The sequence below is a fragment of the Rhinopithecus roxellana genome, chromosome 8 (genome assembly GCF_007565055.1).
Source record: "Rhinopithecus roxellana isolate Shanxi Qingling chromosome 8, ASM756505v1, whole genome shotgun sequence".
Taxonomy (NCBI): Eukaryota; Metazoa; Chordata; class Mammalia; order Primates; family Cercopithecidae; genus Rhinopithecus; species Rhinopithecus roxellana.
In genome coordinates this window covers 94,646,571-94,665,053 of record NC_044556.1, presented here as the reverse complement: position 1 = coordinate 94,665,053, position 18,483 = coordinate 94,646,571, and the positions used below count along the sequence as shown (strand labels likewise).

Sequence of the window (18,483 nt, the reverse complement as noted above, 5' to 3'; positions counted from 1 at the left end):
TTGTACCTGTTTGATTTAGCCTGGAGATAAATGATTCCATCCTCTTAAACCCTTCATTTAAAATATTGATTCTATCTGTATCGCAAAACGGCTGACAGTTTGAACCAAAAAATACTAGTGTATGCAAAATGCCCTTTTCACCAACCCCCACAAAACCAGTGCTTGAGGCTCTAAAAGGCTGCAGTTTAGAAGGCACATAAAGCCACCTTTTTTTTTTTTTTTTTTTTTTTTTGAGATGGAGTCTTGCTCTGTTGCCCAGGCTGGAGTGCAGTGGTGCCATCTTGGCTCACTGCAGCCTCCACCTACCAGATTCAAGCAGTTCTCCCTGGGCCTCCCGAGTAGCTGGGACTATAGGCGTGCACCACCACACCAGGCTAGTTTCTGTATTTTTAGTAAAGACGGGGTTTCACCATGTTGGCCAGGCTGGTTGCGAACTCCTGATCTCAGTTGATCCGCCTGCCTCGGCCTCCTAAAGTGTTGGGATTACAGGCATAAGCCACCATGCCTGGCCAGAGCCACCCTTCTCTTCCTGATGGGGCGAGGGTGGGGATTAGTCCCACCTGTGGGGTGCTCAGCTGGCCTCCAGATCTGAGTGAAGGGAGAGAGCAGGAATGGCTCCCAGGACCTGCACTGCCAAGGCCCAGAGCTGCCATCTTGCCTGTGTGCGTGAGGTCACGTGACCCTCTTACCCACTGTGGGGCGGTTCCCACTTGATCATAAAGAAACTGAAATGCAGAGAGGTTGTGTGTCCCGAATTCTCAGGCCATCTCTTACCTGGGACTCTGCAGGCCCACCCCGACTTGATTTCCTAGATGGCCTGGGCATCCTCAGGGACGTGACCGAGAGGTGTGCCCACCGTGCTGTCTTTCACTCCTTGTCCCAGCCACCCACTCAGGCCTCCCCAGATGCACAGGTGTCCCTGGCTGACGTAACCTTGTCACCAGGCATTAGCACGGGGACTGTTACCATAGAGACTTGATGCTTCCCATTGAACTTAGAAAAGATGCTCCTCCCCTTGGGTGGGCCAAGGCCTCTCCCCTCCCCTTTGTCATCCAATGGTCAACAGGTGTAAGAGGTAGACATGCTGTATACGAGGCTCCAAGGACACAGAACACACCAGCCTTCATCTCTGCCTTCCCACTTTAGCTGGGATCAGGGAACGGGCCACACAAGCAGACCAAAAACGAGCATGAGTGGCCGATGGAACAGCTGTGAACTGTGGTAAACCCAAGGAGAGGCACTGAGTCAGGGCTGAGATGAAGAAGCCGGCCTGGGGGTCAGGAGGGTCCCCCAGAGGGTGATGCTTCGTGAAGCTGGAGCCGGAAGAGGGCTTCCTTCCAGGAGGATCAGGCCCTGAGGTGGGAAAGAGCTTGCCACGGTCCAGGTCTGACACAGACTTCCCCGGTAAGCCTCCACAAAGGCCTGTCATCCAGGCCAGAGGCAGCGACTGCTGTGGATGGAGGCAACAGGCCTGCCTTGGCCACCCTATAACCCATTCCCCGTGCCCTGCACACCTGTAGGGAAACTCAGTTCAGAGCATGGAGGTGAAGGAGCCAGTAGGGGAAGTTAAATCCCAGCCAGGTCTCACCTGACTGCGGGAACAGCCACCAGATCCTCCCCCAACCCCTTGTGCGTCAGAGTGAGCCTGCTGAAGGTACAAGAGCATGGTCACGTGGTGCTCACAGCCCTTCACTGGCTTCCTGCACCCTTGGGCAAGTCTGAGCCCTGTGACAGCAACCAGGCCCTCACGCCCCACTGATGCCTCCAGCCCTACCCACTCCCCTTCCTGCTCAGTTGCACTAATTTCAAGGCATTCTCACTGGCCACAGGACCTCTGCATGAGATGTTCTCGCTGCTGGAAATACCCCGAAACTCCCCACTGGGGCTGATGGCTTTTCACCAGTCACCCTTTTAAGCCCATCTCAGGGAGTGCCTCCAGGAAGCCTTTAGGATCCTGCCTCCCCTGAGGCCTGGGTTTGGGGCCCCTCTTGTGGGCACAGCTCTCCTCCAAGCCTGGATCCTTGTCTGCTGCCTGCTCCTCTTACTACCTGGTCAGCTCCTGGCGAGGGAATAGCGAGTCTTAACTCCTTTCTACTTTCAGGATCCATATGGTGCTCAAATGCCCATTGAATAAGTGGTTTCCCTAATTGCCCTTGTGTAACAATCCCCTTTATAAATGGAACATCTCCTTTTCTAGTCACTGCTGAGGAGAGGGAATGTGTTTCCTCTCTTGGGGACAGGGAGAGAGGGGATCCCTTTGGGGGATTGGGCATTACCAAGCCACTATACATGCTGCCCTGGGTCTGAGGGATGGGGAACCGAGGTAGGTGGTGTGATGGGTGCCTTGACATGAATTGCCTGGTGGGGTGGGGGAAGGAAAGGACATGGCAGAATGAGTTTTGTCTGGCAATGCACCATCAGCACGCAGAACCCTTCACCCTAGCCCAGACACCGAGGTACACTGAAGAAGCACCTCCTCTTCCTCCTCTAGGTCTCCCCCACCTCCTCCTTCCCAATTCCACTCTGCCTTTGCTTTTTTTTTTTTTTTTTTTTTTTTAACTCACATGGGTTCTCCATTCCCCTTCAGAGTTACTGTAGCTATGCATTTTCATCCTGAGTTATTCCCAGCAACACATGAGCAGTGTGGAGGTGGAGGGAAGTTTTGTGTTTGGAAGAGGGAGAAGGATGGGAAGACCATCCCATGACTTCAGTTGTATGTGGGTACCATGTGTAGGAGAGCCACGTAGATGGGACAGAAGGGCTGCTGCTAATAACCGCAGCAGGTGCGCTCAGGCTGGCCTGGGAGGAAGGCCTCCCCAACCGTGAGTCACTTAGAGTGGATGCCCTTGGGCTGCATCCTTCCAATTCTGAGGTCCCGTTCCCTCAGTTACCAAATGGGATGATGCCTCATGTAGATGTTGTGAGGATTACATGGGTAATATCTGGGAAAGCTCTCCATAAATAGATCTGAGTCTTATCTTGGCTGGGGGTGCTGTCCAAGCCAGGGCCGTATTGTTAAATGGTCCTTGTTATTAACTTGTTGATAAGGAGTGGCTGTATTAGTCCATTCTCACGCTGCTATGAAGAAATACCTGAGACTGAATACTTTGTAAAGAAAAGAGGTGTAATTAACTCACAGTTCCGCATGGCTGGGAAGACCTCAGGAAACTAACAATCATGGCGGAAGGGGAAGAAAGGCACCTTCACAGAGCAGCAGGAAGGAGAAGTGCAAGCAGGAGAAATGCCAGACGTTTATAAAACCATCAGATCTCTTGAGACTCACTGTCACAAGAACAGCATGCAGGACCCGCCCCCATGATCCAGTCACCTCCCATGAGGTCCCTCCCCAACACGTGGGGATTACAATTCAAGATGAGATTTGGGTGGGGACACAGAACCAGACCATATCACTGACTCCTGAATAGCATTTCTTTCCTGCCTTCCCTCCCTCCTTCCCTCCACAGGTCACAATGATTCACCTGTGCCAGGACTTTTCCAATCCCAGCAATCACAGCAACTCAAAGAGGCTGGACAGAATGCTTATAAATCAAAACCAAACAGTTAAGAGGGAGGCAGCCGCTTCCCAGTATCTTCATGAAGCAGCTGGCCCAGGCCAGGGGTTGCATGTGAATTCATTTTGAAATGACCTGGGAGGCAAAATTACTTTCAACATAACTTTAAGCAGAGAAAATTCCATTCTGCTTCGTCAGCATGATGTAGCAATTAAAATGCTGGTTTTCCTCCTTTTTGAGCACTATCCTTGAATAATTGACGACTGCACCCACCAGAGGGTGCAAGGCTGTGCTGAAATAAAATGATTTTCATTAGGAGTAGGTGTGGAGCTTCAGGCTACACCTGCGGAATCGGCCCTCATTCTTACTGGCCTCATCTTCATGCCAGCCAAGACCTCTTCCTCCAAGACCTGTTTGGTGCCCAAAAAACAGTTGGTGAAAGTGATGTATGTGGTGCCACTTTATCCTTCAGGCCTCTGTTGCTTCTGTAAAATGCAGACAGAGTCTTCCTTGGAAAACCCTCGGCCTGGCTGTCAATGAATTTCTGTTGATGATATCTCGATAAAAGTTACCAAGCCTTGGGAACCTCCCTTAGGGCCAGGCACTAGGCGAGGTGCATTATTCACATGATCTCATTTATTTCACGCTGCATGACAGCCTTTCAAAGTAGGTATTTCTGTGTCCATTTCTACAGGAAAACTAGAGCTAGGAGGGATTAAGCAGTTCCTCTAAGACTGTGCAGTTAGCTAGAAGTAAATTTAAGGTGTCAGAGCCCCAGATCCATCAATCTGATTCTAAAACTTGGGCTGTCTCATGCACATTATCTCCTTTATTTTTCTGCAGAAACTTGTTTTTCAGAAGCTAAATCAGTAATAAAGGAAGGTTGGAGAGAGTGATGATTAAAATCTGAAGAATGAGAACGACTTTTGTTAGAAATCGATATACAGGTGGGGTGCAATGGCTCGCGCCTATAATCCCAGCACTTTGGGAGGCCGAGGCAGGACAGTCTCTTGAGGTCAGAAGTTCGAGACCAGCCTGACCAGAGATAGGCAAAACCCTGTCTCTGCTAATTAGCAGATAGGCAAAACCCTGTCTCTACTAAAACCCTGTCTCTCTCTAAAATACAACAATTAGCCAGGCGTGGTGGTGGGCATCTGTAATCCCACTACTCAGCAGGCTGAGGCAGGAGAATCGCTTGAACCCGGGAGGTGGAGGTTTCAGTGAGCTGAGATTGCACCACTGTCCTCCAGCCTGGGCAACAGAGACTCCATCTCAAAAAAAAAAAAAAAAAAAAAAGAAGAAAAGAAAAATCGATATACAGATGCAATAGAAGCAAATTTTGTGTCCTACAAATCTCTACATATAGTTAGCGTACCTTAGGTTACTACATAGAATTGTAAGCCATAGCTCTTTAAAAATGTATGTCTGTACACACACGCAGAGTCATGCTTCACTTAATGACAGGGATACATTCTGAGAAATGCATCATTAGGTAATTTTGTTGTGCAGACATCATGGAATTTATTTTACAAACTTACATGGCACAGCCTCCTACATACCTACACTATATGGCATAGCCTATGGCTCCTAGACTACATACCTGTGCAGCATGTGACTAGTGAATACAGTACAATAGGCAAGTGTAACATAATGGTAAGTATTTCTGTATCCAAACATCTAAACATAGAAAAGGTATGGGAAAAATACAGTATTATCATTATATGGAACCACCATCCTATATGCAGTTCATTGTTGACTGAAACATCCTGGTGTGTGTGTGTATGTGTGTGTGTATTCAAAGGGCTGCATTCGTCAAAAATTGTGAGATTTTATCCTATATGTGAAATTATCTAAATAAGCCCTTTCAGATTTAGTCTGTAGTCACCACAGAGTTACTGCATAGGGAATGCTTAATGAAAATTGCTTTTTCCTAGGTGGAATTTTTCAGTCCCCAAGTGGTGAAAGCGTTTTACTTACAAAACCGCTTCAACTTACCAGAAAATGAAAGCCAGAAAGCCGGAGCCATGCCCCTGTAATTAGAAACTCCACGTGTCTTTGCATCTCCTCCCTGCCCTTATGTGTCCCTTTCTCTTCAGATCAGTATTTACCGAATGTGTCAGATTTGTAAGAACTTGCATTCTGCCCCCCATTCCCAGGGAAAGCATGGTGTCTGCAGGGAAGGGAGGAGCCCCGTGTGATGGTGTGGCGGGAACAGGAGGGGCTGTTCTCTGCTGTCTAGGGGGAGTGTTGGAGTGCCTTTTGTTTTTAATTGTTATATATATAAACATATTTATACATCGATGTATTTGTAATATCTGTATTTTTAAATGCATATATGTGTATATGTGTGTGTGCCTGTGTATGTGTATATGTGTGTGTACATGTATGTGTATATATGTATGTGTACATATGTGTATGTATATGCATGCCTCCTTGTACAGAGAAGCACCCCAGACTGGCAGATGGTGCTTTTAATTTATATGTATAAATATGCATATTTTAATTTTAAAACTTATATGTTGATGTACACATTTAATACGATATATATCTCTAAACATACACATTTATGTGTGTGTGTACATCTCTAGTTAAGACTCGGCTTGTGCCCCGAGTGTGTGAAACTCCCCAGACCGACACGGGTTCTGTGCTACACGGGTTCTGGAGAGCAGGGACGCGACTGCGCCCCCCGAGGGCTGTTCTCTGGTCTGGTGTGGAGATGCAGGCTGCACCTTGCACTCCGGATGTCGGGGCCATTCGTTCCCGTGGTGTCTGGGAGGAGCTGCTCTCCCACACAGAGAGCAGGAGAGCTGGCTGTTTGGAGCAAAGGGGGATACAAAAGCTGCGGGAGCCAGCACTGTCAGGGGGTTGCAGCAGCTTCTGGAAGGTTGGAGGGGAAGACGGTAGCATTGGAGGCAGCGGGGGCACTCGGGCAGGGACCCAGGGATTGGAAATGCAGCCGTCCTCGTGTTGAGTCAGGGTGTGGCGGCCGTCCTAAGGAACACTCCGCCTGGCTTTGGGTTTCAGGTCCCACCCGAAAGATGCCCCCCAGCGCCAGTGCCGTGGACTTCTTCCAGCTCTTTGTCCCAGACAACGTCCTCAAGAACATGGTGGTGCAGACAAACATGTATGCCAAGAAGTTCCAGGAGCGGTTTGGGAGCGACGGAGCCTGGGTGGAGGTGACGCTGACGGAGATGAAGGCGTTCCTGGGCTACATGATCTCCACCAGCATCTCCCACTGCGAGTCCGTCCTCAGCATCTGGAGCAGCGGCTTCTACAGCAACCGCAGCCTCGCCCTCGTCATGAGCCAGGCCCGCTTCGAGAAGATCCTCAAGTACTTCCACGTCGTGGCCTTCCGCTCCAGCCAGACCACGCACGGGCTCTACAAGGTCCAGCCCTTCCTCGACTCACTGCAGAACAGCTTCGACTCTGCCTTCAGGCCTTCCCAAACCCAGGTGAGGCCCGTGCAGGAGGTAAGAGCTCGGCCAGGTGTCCTGGCTCTCTCGGCCTAGCCTTGTCTGTCGGCAGGGCTTTGGGGTGTCCTTTCTGCCCTGCCTGCCCTCTGAGTTCACTTCAAGGTCACCTCTGCTATTCTTCCATTCCATTAATCCACATAATTCAAACGAGATCGGAAGGGGTAGTAATAATAGCTCCAGCCCTCAGAGAAGTCGGAATTCAGTGTTTTGCTCTAAGAGGCAATCTTCCTCCTCTTTTCTCCCTATCCTTCATTTAATTATACTTTCCAAATGATGTTTTGCTCAGGTGAATATTAATTTTATTGTCATATTCTCTGAGAATGACCTCACCTGTTGGCGATGAAAGGTGGCTAGAAGTGTCCTGGGTGGCAGAGGGAGTGAGCCTGGAATTAGAACCATTCTTCAGACTATCAGGGGTTGCTTATGGCCACACACGGCAGAGCCAGAGTCCTTGGATGAGGGTTTGGCAGAGTTCCGGGCATCACGGGTCTGATTCCCTAATACTTTCCCCAACCAATTCCAGAAGAAAAGGTTCTGCCTACTCTCAGCTCCCGAGCCCCTCCCTGCCTTCTGCTGGTACCCGCTTGCACCTGGGACAATAGCACCTGGCCCTGGGGAGACAGAACTCCAGAATCTTCCTCAAAAATTGCCCTGCTGGTCTGGCAAACCAATGAGATTACTAATTTCCAGAGATGTCTGTAACCCGAACCAGAAAGTTCTTGGCCCATGTGGGCCCCATTCCCTTTGACTTGGTCTGTGTGGCAGCAAAAGTTCAGTTCAATTTTATGTATATGTTTAAAGACCCATCGCACATCTCTCTCCTGTGCTGCTTCTAAGGCTCTTCTAAATAAACCTCCAATTCTTGTTGACATTGTCCTGTAGGTCCTCTCTCTCTCTATAGCGTGCCTTCCCCACACACAGCTGAAAATCACAGGGTTTTTGTGGGGAAGGTAGTGCCCTATTTCATGTCTGTTGGAGCCTTCCATTCTCTCTGGATCATTCTCCCCACTGTCTGGTGAACATGCTAGGCTTGTTACAATTTCCCAGTGTTTGTAGCATGCCTTCTGGCCCCTGGAATGCCTTGCCTTCTTCTCTCTGCTTTGCAAATGCATCCACTCTCCAGGGCCAGTTTAAGGCCCACAGTCCTATGTGGATTCCCTGTTATCTGATGATCATGTTATTCTGCCGCTCACTGCTTGTATTTGCTTCCAGGTGATGAGGCTTGCAGAAGCAGGGCCTGAGATGAGGCTTAATCTGGGGAAGGGCTCTCAGGTCATGTTTAGGGCTTTTTCCCCTTTACTTTTGCTTTCACTTTTCCACCTCTTCCTCCTCCCTCTCCTCAGACTCATTCTCCTCTCCTTCTATTACTTTGCATTTTGTTTTTATTTTACTATATATGGGAAATTACATTTTCTTCTTGCTACGTTATCTACTCAGTACTCCTATGTGGCAGTGAGGATCCCAGCAGGACACAGATGCTGAGCTCTATCTAGAAGTCCAGCCGAAGAGATGCTGATGCAGGGACTGTTGCTAGGGGCGCCATCAGCATTAGAGACCCGAAGGGAGCAGAGAAGGCTGTAGCCCAGGGAGAGGCCTCAGGACAGATGGGCAGAGCATTACCTTGAAGAAGCAGATCTATGGCCACTCCTTGGAGCCTATTTTTATGATGCCATTTCTTTTTTCTTTATTGTCTTATCATTGGGAAAAGTTATATAGTCCTGTTATCAAAAAGTTGAAATAGAGGAAATAAGTTTGAAATAAGTTGAAGGGGCTGATCGTAGGTCCCTCCCCTTACTCCCTTGCTCTCCGGCCTCTTTCTGATGACTCCCACTTGGCTGAGCTAGCCAGAAACTAGAGGCAAAGAAGCTGAGTGGGATAGTTTATAAGAGGCTGACCTCCAGGCCTCAGCGCAGGATCTGCAGGATGGAAAGTGACCTTGGGGGGCAAACAGAGAACACCCAGCACACCCCATCGTACAGCCTGGGGCATGAGGCTCTGGGAGAGTCAAAGGGTTGACTGGTGCCATGCAGCCTGTTGCACCAGCTCCGTGTCAGTAGGTGTGGAGCAGGATAAGTCAAAGGAGATGAAGTCATAACCAGAGTACAGTTGGGTGTTTACTACGACCAGAACCTCATGCTTCCTGGGGCTTCCTGTACATCACCTGTCCCCTCCATTCCCTGGAGCAGCAGCCTGCCCCATCTGCTGAGGATGCCCCAGGCTTTCCAGTTTGGGTGGGCCTGGCTCTCCCAGGGGCTTGCAGGCCTTGTCATTCCCCAGACTGCCAGCATTGGCCCGCCCTGCTCGGCTCCTGCATTTATGCACCTCTCAGAGACACGTCTGCCACTTAAAGAAGGAAGAGCGTTCTTGTCCTGATCCTTGATTGGAGAAGCTGCAGGCTCTAAAGGAGCCTTGGATTCCTAGCTTTCCTGCTCTGTGAAAATCCCTGTTGGACCCTGGAACATTCAGCTCACAGAGAGGCAATGATCTGCTTGTAAGCCTCAGGGCTTTCTGGGAGGGTCTTCCTCTCTGCCTGCAGACACCAATTGGAACAGTTCTCTTCCCATGGCCCTCATCAGGTGTGTGTATGGATCAGAATCCCAGGAGTCCATTCTGCACCCATCCCTTACACCATCCCTCGGGGCTGCACTCCAAACACACAGCACACTCACCTCACACACTCAGCTCACTCACACCCTCCAGCCTGCAGTCTTGGGAGCCTTTTTATTCCAGCAGCTGTGACCCTTTGGTATGAGTTTGGTCTTAGAGTCTTCAGAGGATTCCCAGAATCTAGCAGTAACCAAAGCAGCTGGTGTGTGTGTCTGTGTGTGTGTGTGTGTGTGTGTGTGTTTCTACACAAATAAAAATGGGGAGACACTGCATCTCCTCAAAACTGGAGCCGGATTAATTAGAGAAATATTTTCCGGGAGGGATTATGCAAATCAATAAATGGATGTTTTGTCTTTCCCCTACCATACATAACCACCCTCCACACCTCAAACCACGCTTGTCAAGCACAGGAGGAGGCTCAGGAGATACAGTTGTGTAACAGAGAAATGCTGACCAATCTGTAGCCTGGAGGAGAAGCAAGTGGTTTTTCTGGCAGGCAAAGTTTTTGGAGCTTTGGGGAGCATGCTGTTCTGTGCTCTGCATTTAGTCATAACACGTTCAGAATTCATTTAATGATGGTAGAAAAGGAAAAAGATCATTGAGGGTCAGCAATTCTTGCTGGCCCTTTTGCTTTGACGAGGCATGTGATTAAATATAAATTTGCAACTGATCATATGTTCAATGCAAGTGGAACAGAGGTGCACTTTCTTTCTGAAGAGAATGAGAAAGGGCAATTTTCATTTTCTGTGGCCTTAGAGGACAGAGTAGGATGCGTGTCTTCAGCAAGGATCATTGGGCAAGGAAAGGACAGGCAGAGGGCTTTTTTATGCCATCTTTTCCCTTCTCCATCTGCTCCCATTCTCCTACTGTGTGGAGGACTTATCCATTGCACTTGAATAATTCCAAATGGGGCTTTGAATGTTTAATGAGCTACAAAGAGCCAGCGAGTGCAAGAAGCCAGGCGTGAGGGCCAGGGGAGATGTTGCAGCCAGGCCAGCCTCCCAGCCTTCCCCTTCACAAGACGGGGGAGACCACGTGTGATGTCCCCATGTGTCCCTTAGTAGAAAAACTGAGGAGGCAGGTATGCACTGCTAAGACTGAACAATGCAGGGCTGTCACTTTTCAAAAATTGAATGCAAGGTACCTGTGCTTTCAATTTGCATTCAACCTCTGCCCATCTTCCATTCCTAGAAGAATGGAAGGATATTGTCCCCATCACACGTGGTAAATATCATCCTCCATTCCGTCCTTGGAAGATCCTTTTCTGCCATCACCTGGGTAGCTTGTTGGGAACACACAGTCTCAGGCCTGGCCTCACTGAATCACAGTCCACATTTTAGCAGGATGCTCAGGTGACTAGTTTGTTGAAACTTTTTCTGTAAATAGCCAGACGGTAAGTATTTTAGACTTTGTGTGGGTTGTGTGACTGATGTTACATATTGTCAGTTGTGCTATTGTGGCCCAAAAGCAGCCACAGACAATATGTAAACAAATGAACATGGCAGTGTTCCAATAAAACTTTGTTTACAAAAACAGACGTGGGCCAGACTAGGCAGTAATTTTTCTGACCCCTGATCTAGGGCATCGTGTAGAGTTCTGGGAATCATTGCCTGCACTCTTCATTTCTGTTCCCTACAGATGCACACTCTAATTCTTAATTAAGCTTGAGTTGGGATCAGGGAGGGAAGTGTAGCACATCCCTAAAATTTACCCTAAAGCCTCCCAAAAGAACTTTACCTTGAGGAAGCAGATCTATGGCCACTCCTTGGAGCCTGTTTTTATGATGCCATTTCTTTTTTCTTTATTGTCTTATCATTGGGAAAAGTCATATAATCATGTTATCAAAAAGTTGAAATAGAGGAAATAAGTTTTAAAATTGCCTTGGGAATCTTGTCAGAAAGGACATGACAACCCAGAGGAGAGCCAGAGGCTGTGCGTTGCAACAGGCCAACAGGGAACTGGGTCATTTGATGAATGATTTATTAAAAGAGGAGGTTCCGCCTGGAAGAAGGAGGTTGTGGGCTGACACGAGGGCTGTCTTGAAAATCCAAAAAAAAAAAAGAAATAATAACATTTTTTTCTTTGTTTGTCACTGGACAGAAGTCACATCCTTAGATTTAAGTTAAATATAGATAAATTGTGGATCAGTGAAAGACTTTTTTAGCAGCTGGAACTTTCCGTGAGTGGAAGGGGCATCCATGAAAAGAAGTGGGTGCCCATCACCAGGCATGTCCAGCCAGAGGACACAGGACCTGTACCAGAGATCCCTCAACCAAATGAGAGTTGGGACAAGGGACCTTAGACCAATAATAACAATAATAATAAATTCCATTGATGAAATATCTTCTGTGTATCAGGGCTGGTGCAATTTTGCATGAATCTTACTGAATCCTTTCTTACTGCATCCTTTCTAGAAACAGTAGTGTAGATAATGATACTACCCTCCTATAGATAAGAAGGGTCAGGATCAGAGAGGTAAAGTAACTTAGTTAAGGTCACAGAGCTGCTCAAAGGCAGAGGCTGATTTTGAGCTCCAATCTGATGAGCCCTCAAGCTCGTGCTGCCTTCCATGACAGCCTCCGCTTTTCCCTCCTGGCAGGTGCTACATGAACCCCTGATCGATGAGGATCCTGTATTCATTGCCACGTGCACAGAGCGGGAGCTGCGAAAGAGGAAAAAGCGGAAATTCAGCCTCTGGGTCAGACAGTGTTCTTCCACTGGCTTCATCATCCAGGTGAGCCCTGGGCTGAGTCTGAGGAGGGTCGGCGAAGAGGGTCAGGGAAGCAAATCAGGGGAACTTGGGCTCATCTGGTACCCAAGAACTTCCTCACATACCGTTTTCACTGTGTGTCCAAGTCCACCCAGATGCTCCTGCAGAGGCCAGGGCTGGGCTGCTCCCTCCTCCCCGAGGCAGCGGGTAGCCAGCCCTGGAGAGGCTGCTGCCACACCTGGCCCTGTTCCCTGCACATTCTTCCTCCAGACTCAAGCCCATCTGGGTAAATGACTCCTCAAGGCTCAGTCCCTAGCAATGTTGGCTAGAAGTGTCACCCAAACAGTGGGTCATATGAGGTGACTACCATCTCCCTGGAGGCTATCCCTCAAGACTTATGGACTCGTGGCTTTGAAACTTAAGGCTGTCCCAGGAGGCCTCCCCACTCCCACCAGGTATCTGCCCAACCTTCCTCTTTCCAGGATGCCTTCTTCACAGACCACCACCAACAGCCTGCTGGTGAAACTGTGAATAACCTTCCCCAGGAGCATGTGCCCGAGTCATCGGCCCTGGGAACCAGCGTGGCCAACACGGGTGCATGTTTTACAAGAGGTGCCTGAGCTCTGCTGTTTGTGATGATACTCCCAGGAAAAGCATCCGAGGTTGAGCTGCCAGGAGCAGTAGGGTACACAAAGGGAGATGGTGGGGACAGATAAACACCAGAATGTGGTGCCTAAGTGACGTCTCCCTGCCTAGTTTTTCATCCGTGCTGCGTAGTGACACCTTCTCTCATCAGACAGGCAGACCAGCCCTGTGGTGACAGCTGACCGCATGCTCACTCGCTGCCCTCGCTTGACCGCATCTCCAGGCCCCAAGGCACAGGGTTTTTGCACTTCCATCTTTCCCTGAACTAGAGCAGGATTCGTAGGAAGATTCCAGCAAACATCTCCTCCCCACATCCACTCCAGAACCACAGTGGGGAAAGTGTACTTGCTCCAGGAAAATGTCTTCCTTCCAAAGCACCATCTTGGCTCCATCTGCAGGTCTGAGGGACCTTCAGTTTGAGTTGGGGCCAGGATCTCAAGCCAGACTCTGGGGCTCTGCTTGTGCATAGGCATTGTTTGGGGTCTCGCCAGACTAGACCAATCCCAGAGCAGAATTCCCTCACTCCTGGAGGTGCAGCCTCAGCTCCTTGTCCCCTGACCTTCTCCAGAGTCCTCTGCCATCTCTATAGCACCTTTTGTGATGATACTCCCATAGGGTACAGGTGCACTGGATTCATTTTATATAAACTTTCCAAAGGGACATTCATTCATTCTTTCAGTAAATGTTTATTGGGCACCTGCTACCTGCACACATTGTGCCGGGCATTGGGATATGCAGACATGGTCCTGCCGTCCTTGAGGTCTGCCTAGGTAGCTTTTTTGTTTGGTTTGGTTTGGCTTGGTTTGGTTTGGTTGGTGTTTTTGTTTGTTTGTTTGAGACCAGGTCTCACTCTGTCACCCAGACTGAAGTAAAGCAGCATGATCATGGTTTACTTCGCCCTCAACCTCCCAGGTTCAAGTGATCCGGTCACCTCAGCCTCTCAGGTAGCTGGGACCATGGACGTGTGACACCATTCCTGGCTGATTTATTTTTATTTTCATTTTGGTAGAGATGGAGTCTTACCGTGTTGCCCAGGCTGATCTTAAACTCCTGGGCTCAAGTGATCATCCTGCCTCAGCCTCCCACAGTGCTGGGATTACAGGCAAGAGCTACCATGTCGGCCCTGTGTGGCTTTGGAACAAATGTTTACATGTGGATCCTGTGTGCATCTGGCACCACTTCTTTCTCCTTCTACAGTTAGTGAGGAGCTAGAAATCACATCTGTCACCAGAAAAGGCCACAGATCTCTCTCTCTCAGCTCAGATTCGTTCCCAATTTTATAAAATCTATAAAACCGACATCTAAAATGTAAGAAGTTTGGGTTGGTACCTTGAAGTTTCCTTTCATTTCTAAAACTCTTGATTCTAGGAGGTTTTGCAGCAGTGTGAAGGTTTGTTTTTAGAAGCCAGAATTGAAGCTGACAACTCCCAGTCAAAAGCAGTGTAGCTTCCACCATTGCCGGGGGCAGCCCTCAAAACGTGCTCAGAAGTGCAGAGCCAAGGAGGCAATTCATTACCCGGCAGTTTCAGGCTGTGCTGTGACAGGACTGGCATGAGAACTTTCTCAGCCCCCGCAGTCCCTCTCTTTGTTCCTGGGTCCAGCTGAAGGTGCCTGTGGCAGGCACAGAGCAGGGAAAGGACATCTCTGCCTGTGAGGAGCCAGGAGATGCAGAGGAGGAGCCACATGGCCTGGGGACAGTTGTTTTTATAGTGTCCTGCCCCTTTTCTTGGTTCTCCAGGTGCTAATCTGGGTTTGACAGCTTTTGAAGGTCAGCAGCCTGGGCAAGCACAGCCCTGGGGCCGAACAATACCTTACACCATCAGAGCTTTCACACCCGCAGTTCCCTGATCCTCCCCACAGCCTTGTAAGACATAGAGAGCAGGCAGTATTGATCCCATTTCTTACACGAGGTGACTTTGGCTCACAGGGGTTACCTGCCAGGCAGCTGGTCAGCGCAGAGCTGGCTTCTCCCCTGGGCCTCGACCTGCCTCTTCCCTCATCCATCCCCAAGGCATCCACAGACCCTGCTCTTGCATTTACCTCCCACGTGAACTAGCTGCTCAGTCATTGCTCTGGAATATGGAATTGTCATCTAGAAACTAAAGGGATGGAATTAGGTAACCAGTGAGGTCCCTTCTATTGCCATTCTATGATTCTCTTCTTTGTAAATGTCATATGTGAGGTTCTATACACAGGCCATTTTCTTCATTGTAGTTCCTCAGATGCATTGAGCTCTCCGGAATGACTTAGCGGAGAAGCTCAGTTGCAGCTGGCCGAATTAAGGGTCATCTCCCACTGTGCTGTGCTGTGCTGTGCTGTGCTGTGCTGTGCTGCTAGTGCAGCACCTGCCCCACGCCCTCCTGTTTCTGAGGTTGGCTTTGTCCCGTAGGATGCAGGCAGCTGTGGTACGTGAAAAGATTGGAAGGGGCAAGTGCATACCTCTCCTTTTTTGGCTTCTCTGCCCTGGCCATGAGAAAATGACCAGGATGGATCACCTGGGTGCTGAAAACCTGGGAGCTTAGTAAGTGTTTATTACATGGCATATCGATTTTGTGGTTGTTTGAGACCCACTGTAATTGACCCAGGAGCCTTATCAGTTAGGTCTGCACAGCTGACCAGATAACTTTCTTCCAGCCACCATCTCATGTGGACCAAGATGAAGTGTTGAAGGGGCAGTGGCTGTCCAGGTGTGTTCCAGGAGAGCCCAAATTATGCATAGACATTGTTGCCCCAGCTTTGTAGTTTCATCCTGCCAAGACCCTGAGCCTTTGACTGGCTCGACTACATTCTTCTGACAGGCGGGGCCACTGTGGGATGAGCTCCACTTCAAAGATTCTAGATGAAGAGGTGAGGGAGAAAAAGGAGTTCCAGATTGGCCAGTGGTCCCAGAAAAGGTCCGTGGGAAAGCTGAATGGGAACGCAGTACAGCCAGCTCAGATCATCAGGGCCTCAGGCATAGTCAGTTGATCCCCACAAGGGCATTTGGATGAGAAGGAAGAAACTGGTAACAGTTGGGCAAAATTAATAATAATGGTGATGGTGTTTAGAAGAGCTCTAATATATTAGTATATTTTTATAGGTGTAATGCTCTTGAATTCATTCGAAGGGAAGTATTTTATGAAAGTGGTTAAAGATCTTAAATAATTTAAGAGAATATAGGGAGGCATGTGGTAGGATAGAAGTGAGAGGAAGAGATTAAGTTAACTATAGTTCTGAAAATTAAGGTGCTAATAGCCTGCATTGCTGAGAATGCAGGAAGCAAACAGTAAGAAGTTTTGAGGAGAAATAAGTAATCAGATGAGAAACAGACACAGCTTTACTGCAGAGTGTGAGTGACACCACCCACAAATGCCATCCCGCTCTGAAACCTGGTCTTGCTTGTCTGTCCTGACTTTCCTCTTCCTAGTCTTCTTCCAGCAATCTCTGAAAAGAGGCACTGGTTCAGATGGGCGGGCTTCATCTCCCACTCGACATGTGTAGGGCTGTCCTGCAGAACTGCTTATCTCAAAAGTCTTTGGATCCAAAATGTGCGTTTTGGTGTTTCACCGAGCACCCAGCACTTGGAAAGGAGTCAGCAGGCGAAGATGCTAACCTGCAGTGCTCCAGGCCAACGGAAACTGTCAAATGAGGCCATTCACGTTGCTCTGCGAAGTAGCTTACCGCACGTGGATCTTCGGGTCTTTGGTAATTTGGTCAACTTTAATATGAGGAATGGTGAGAAATGAAATATATGTTGTGAGGGATAAAAAGAGAGGCATGGTTCTGTTATCAACAAGCATAGCTTTTTGTGGTGGTAAAATGCAGATAACATAAAATTTTCCATTTTCACCATTGTTAAGTGTGTGACTCAGTGGCACTAAGTACATTCAGTGTTGTGCAGCTGTCACCATCATCCTCTCTAGAACTTTTCCTTCATTGCAGCAGATGAGGGCACATCCCTTAGCTGCATAGCACACTGATACCTAGAAGTAGTGGATCTCCCATGAGCCCTAGGTGCCTTCCAGATTCCCTGTCAGTGCTTTGGGAGCTCGGAGGAGGGGCCGTGGTCTAGTTGCAAGCTCTACTCTGTCTCCCGTGAAGCTCGTCTCACTTCCCTGGGTCAGACTGGCCACGATCTCCAGCTCTCCCAGGGCTGCGCGTGGGGCTCCCAGGAAGGGACAGATGAATGGCTGGGACAGCGCATGTGCTTCCTGGCCCTCAGCCCTGTCACCATCTGTCTGCATTCCGTGCAGGGGCAGTACTTGCAGTCACTGACTTGTAGTGTTGTTGAGCCAGTCGGTCGTCCAGCGTCTCTGTGGGGTTGCAGGGATGCCTGGGAGTGCCTGTTCTTTACTTCCTGCCTGAGCTGGCTTTCTAGCTTTACCCCTTGATATCAGCCAGGCTTGGGGGTATGATGGTCACTTTGATGTCTCAACTTGGCTGGACCATGGTACCCAGCTATTTGGTCAAATAGTAGTCTAGATGTTGCTGAGAAGGTATGCTGTTTAGATGAGATTAAAATTTAAATGGGTGGCTTTTGAGGAAAACACATTAGCCTCCATAATGTGGGTGGCCTCAGCCAATCAGTTGAAGCCCTTAAGAAAATGATTGCTGGCTGGGTGCGGTGGCTTACGCCTGTAATCCCAGTACTTTGGGAGGCCAAGGTGGGTGGATCACCTGAGGTCAGAGTTCAAGACCAGCCTGACCAACATGGTGAAACTCAGTCTCTACTAAAAATACAAAAAAATTAGCTGTGTGTGGTGGCGCATGCCTGTAATCCCAGCTACTCAGGAGGCTGAGACAGCAGAATCGCTTGAATCTGGGAGGCGGCGGTTGCAGTGATCCGAGATCACACCACTGCACTCCAGCCTGGGCAACAAGAGTGAAATCCATCTCAAAAAAAAAAAAAAAAAAAAAAGATAAAGAAAGAAAAAGAAAAGAAAATGAAAATGATTTCCGTACCCTGAGAAAAAGGGAATTCTGCCAGCAGAGGGCCTTTGGGCTTCAGCAGCATCTTGTCCCTGAGTACCCAGCCTGCTGGGCTTCCCTGATTTTTGGACTTGCCAGCCTCTGATTTGCATGAGCCAGTTTCTTAAAATAAATACCTCTGCCTCTTCCTCCCACTCTCCCACTCTCCCACCCTCCCACCTTCCATACGTAATTGTGTTTATATACACACTATTGCCTCTGTGTCTCGGGAGAATCCTGGCTACTACAGGGGCTTCCTCTGGCACACCTGGTTTATTCAGGCCTGTTTGCTTCTCTGATTCTCACTGCTGTTGACCACCTGGGAGTCTGAACTAGAGGGCCTGGGCAATGCTTTCTTCAGTGTTGCTTTTTTTTAGCTAATAATCTCTCTTTATTTTATTATTATTTATTTATTTATTTATTTATTTATTTATTTATTGGTAAGAGTTGGACAGGTCCCTGTTTTCAAGAAGTTTTACAATAAGGAGATGAGAAGATAAGACTTGTACCAATGCAAATCTAGGCCTGGACTGTTTGGTTAACCACACCACCATAGACTGAGCTTCATGCTTGGCCCCTCAGAACTAGA

At 48.7% G+C, this 18,483-nt stretch overlaps 1 protein-coding gene across 1 annotated transcript in view; it reads left to right on the top strand.

Annotated features, from left to right (window-relative positions):
• The window catches only part of PGBD5 (piggyBac transposable element derived 5), a 104,995-nt gene that overhangs the window by 60,686 nt on the left and 25,826 nt on the right, over positions 1 to 18,483 (top strand). The window contains exons 2-3 of the mRNA XM_010374037.2: positions 6,537 to 6,964; positions 12,192 to 12,326. Of these exons, the coding sequence (XP_010372339.2) occupies positions 6,537 to 6,964; positions 12,192 to 12,326 (563 nt within the window). The remainder of the gene's footprint in view (positions 1 to 6,536; positions 6,965 to 12,191; positions 12,327 to 18,483) is intronic.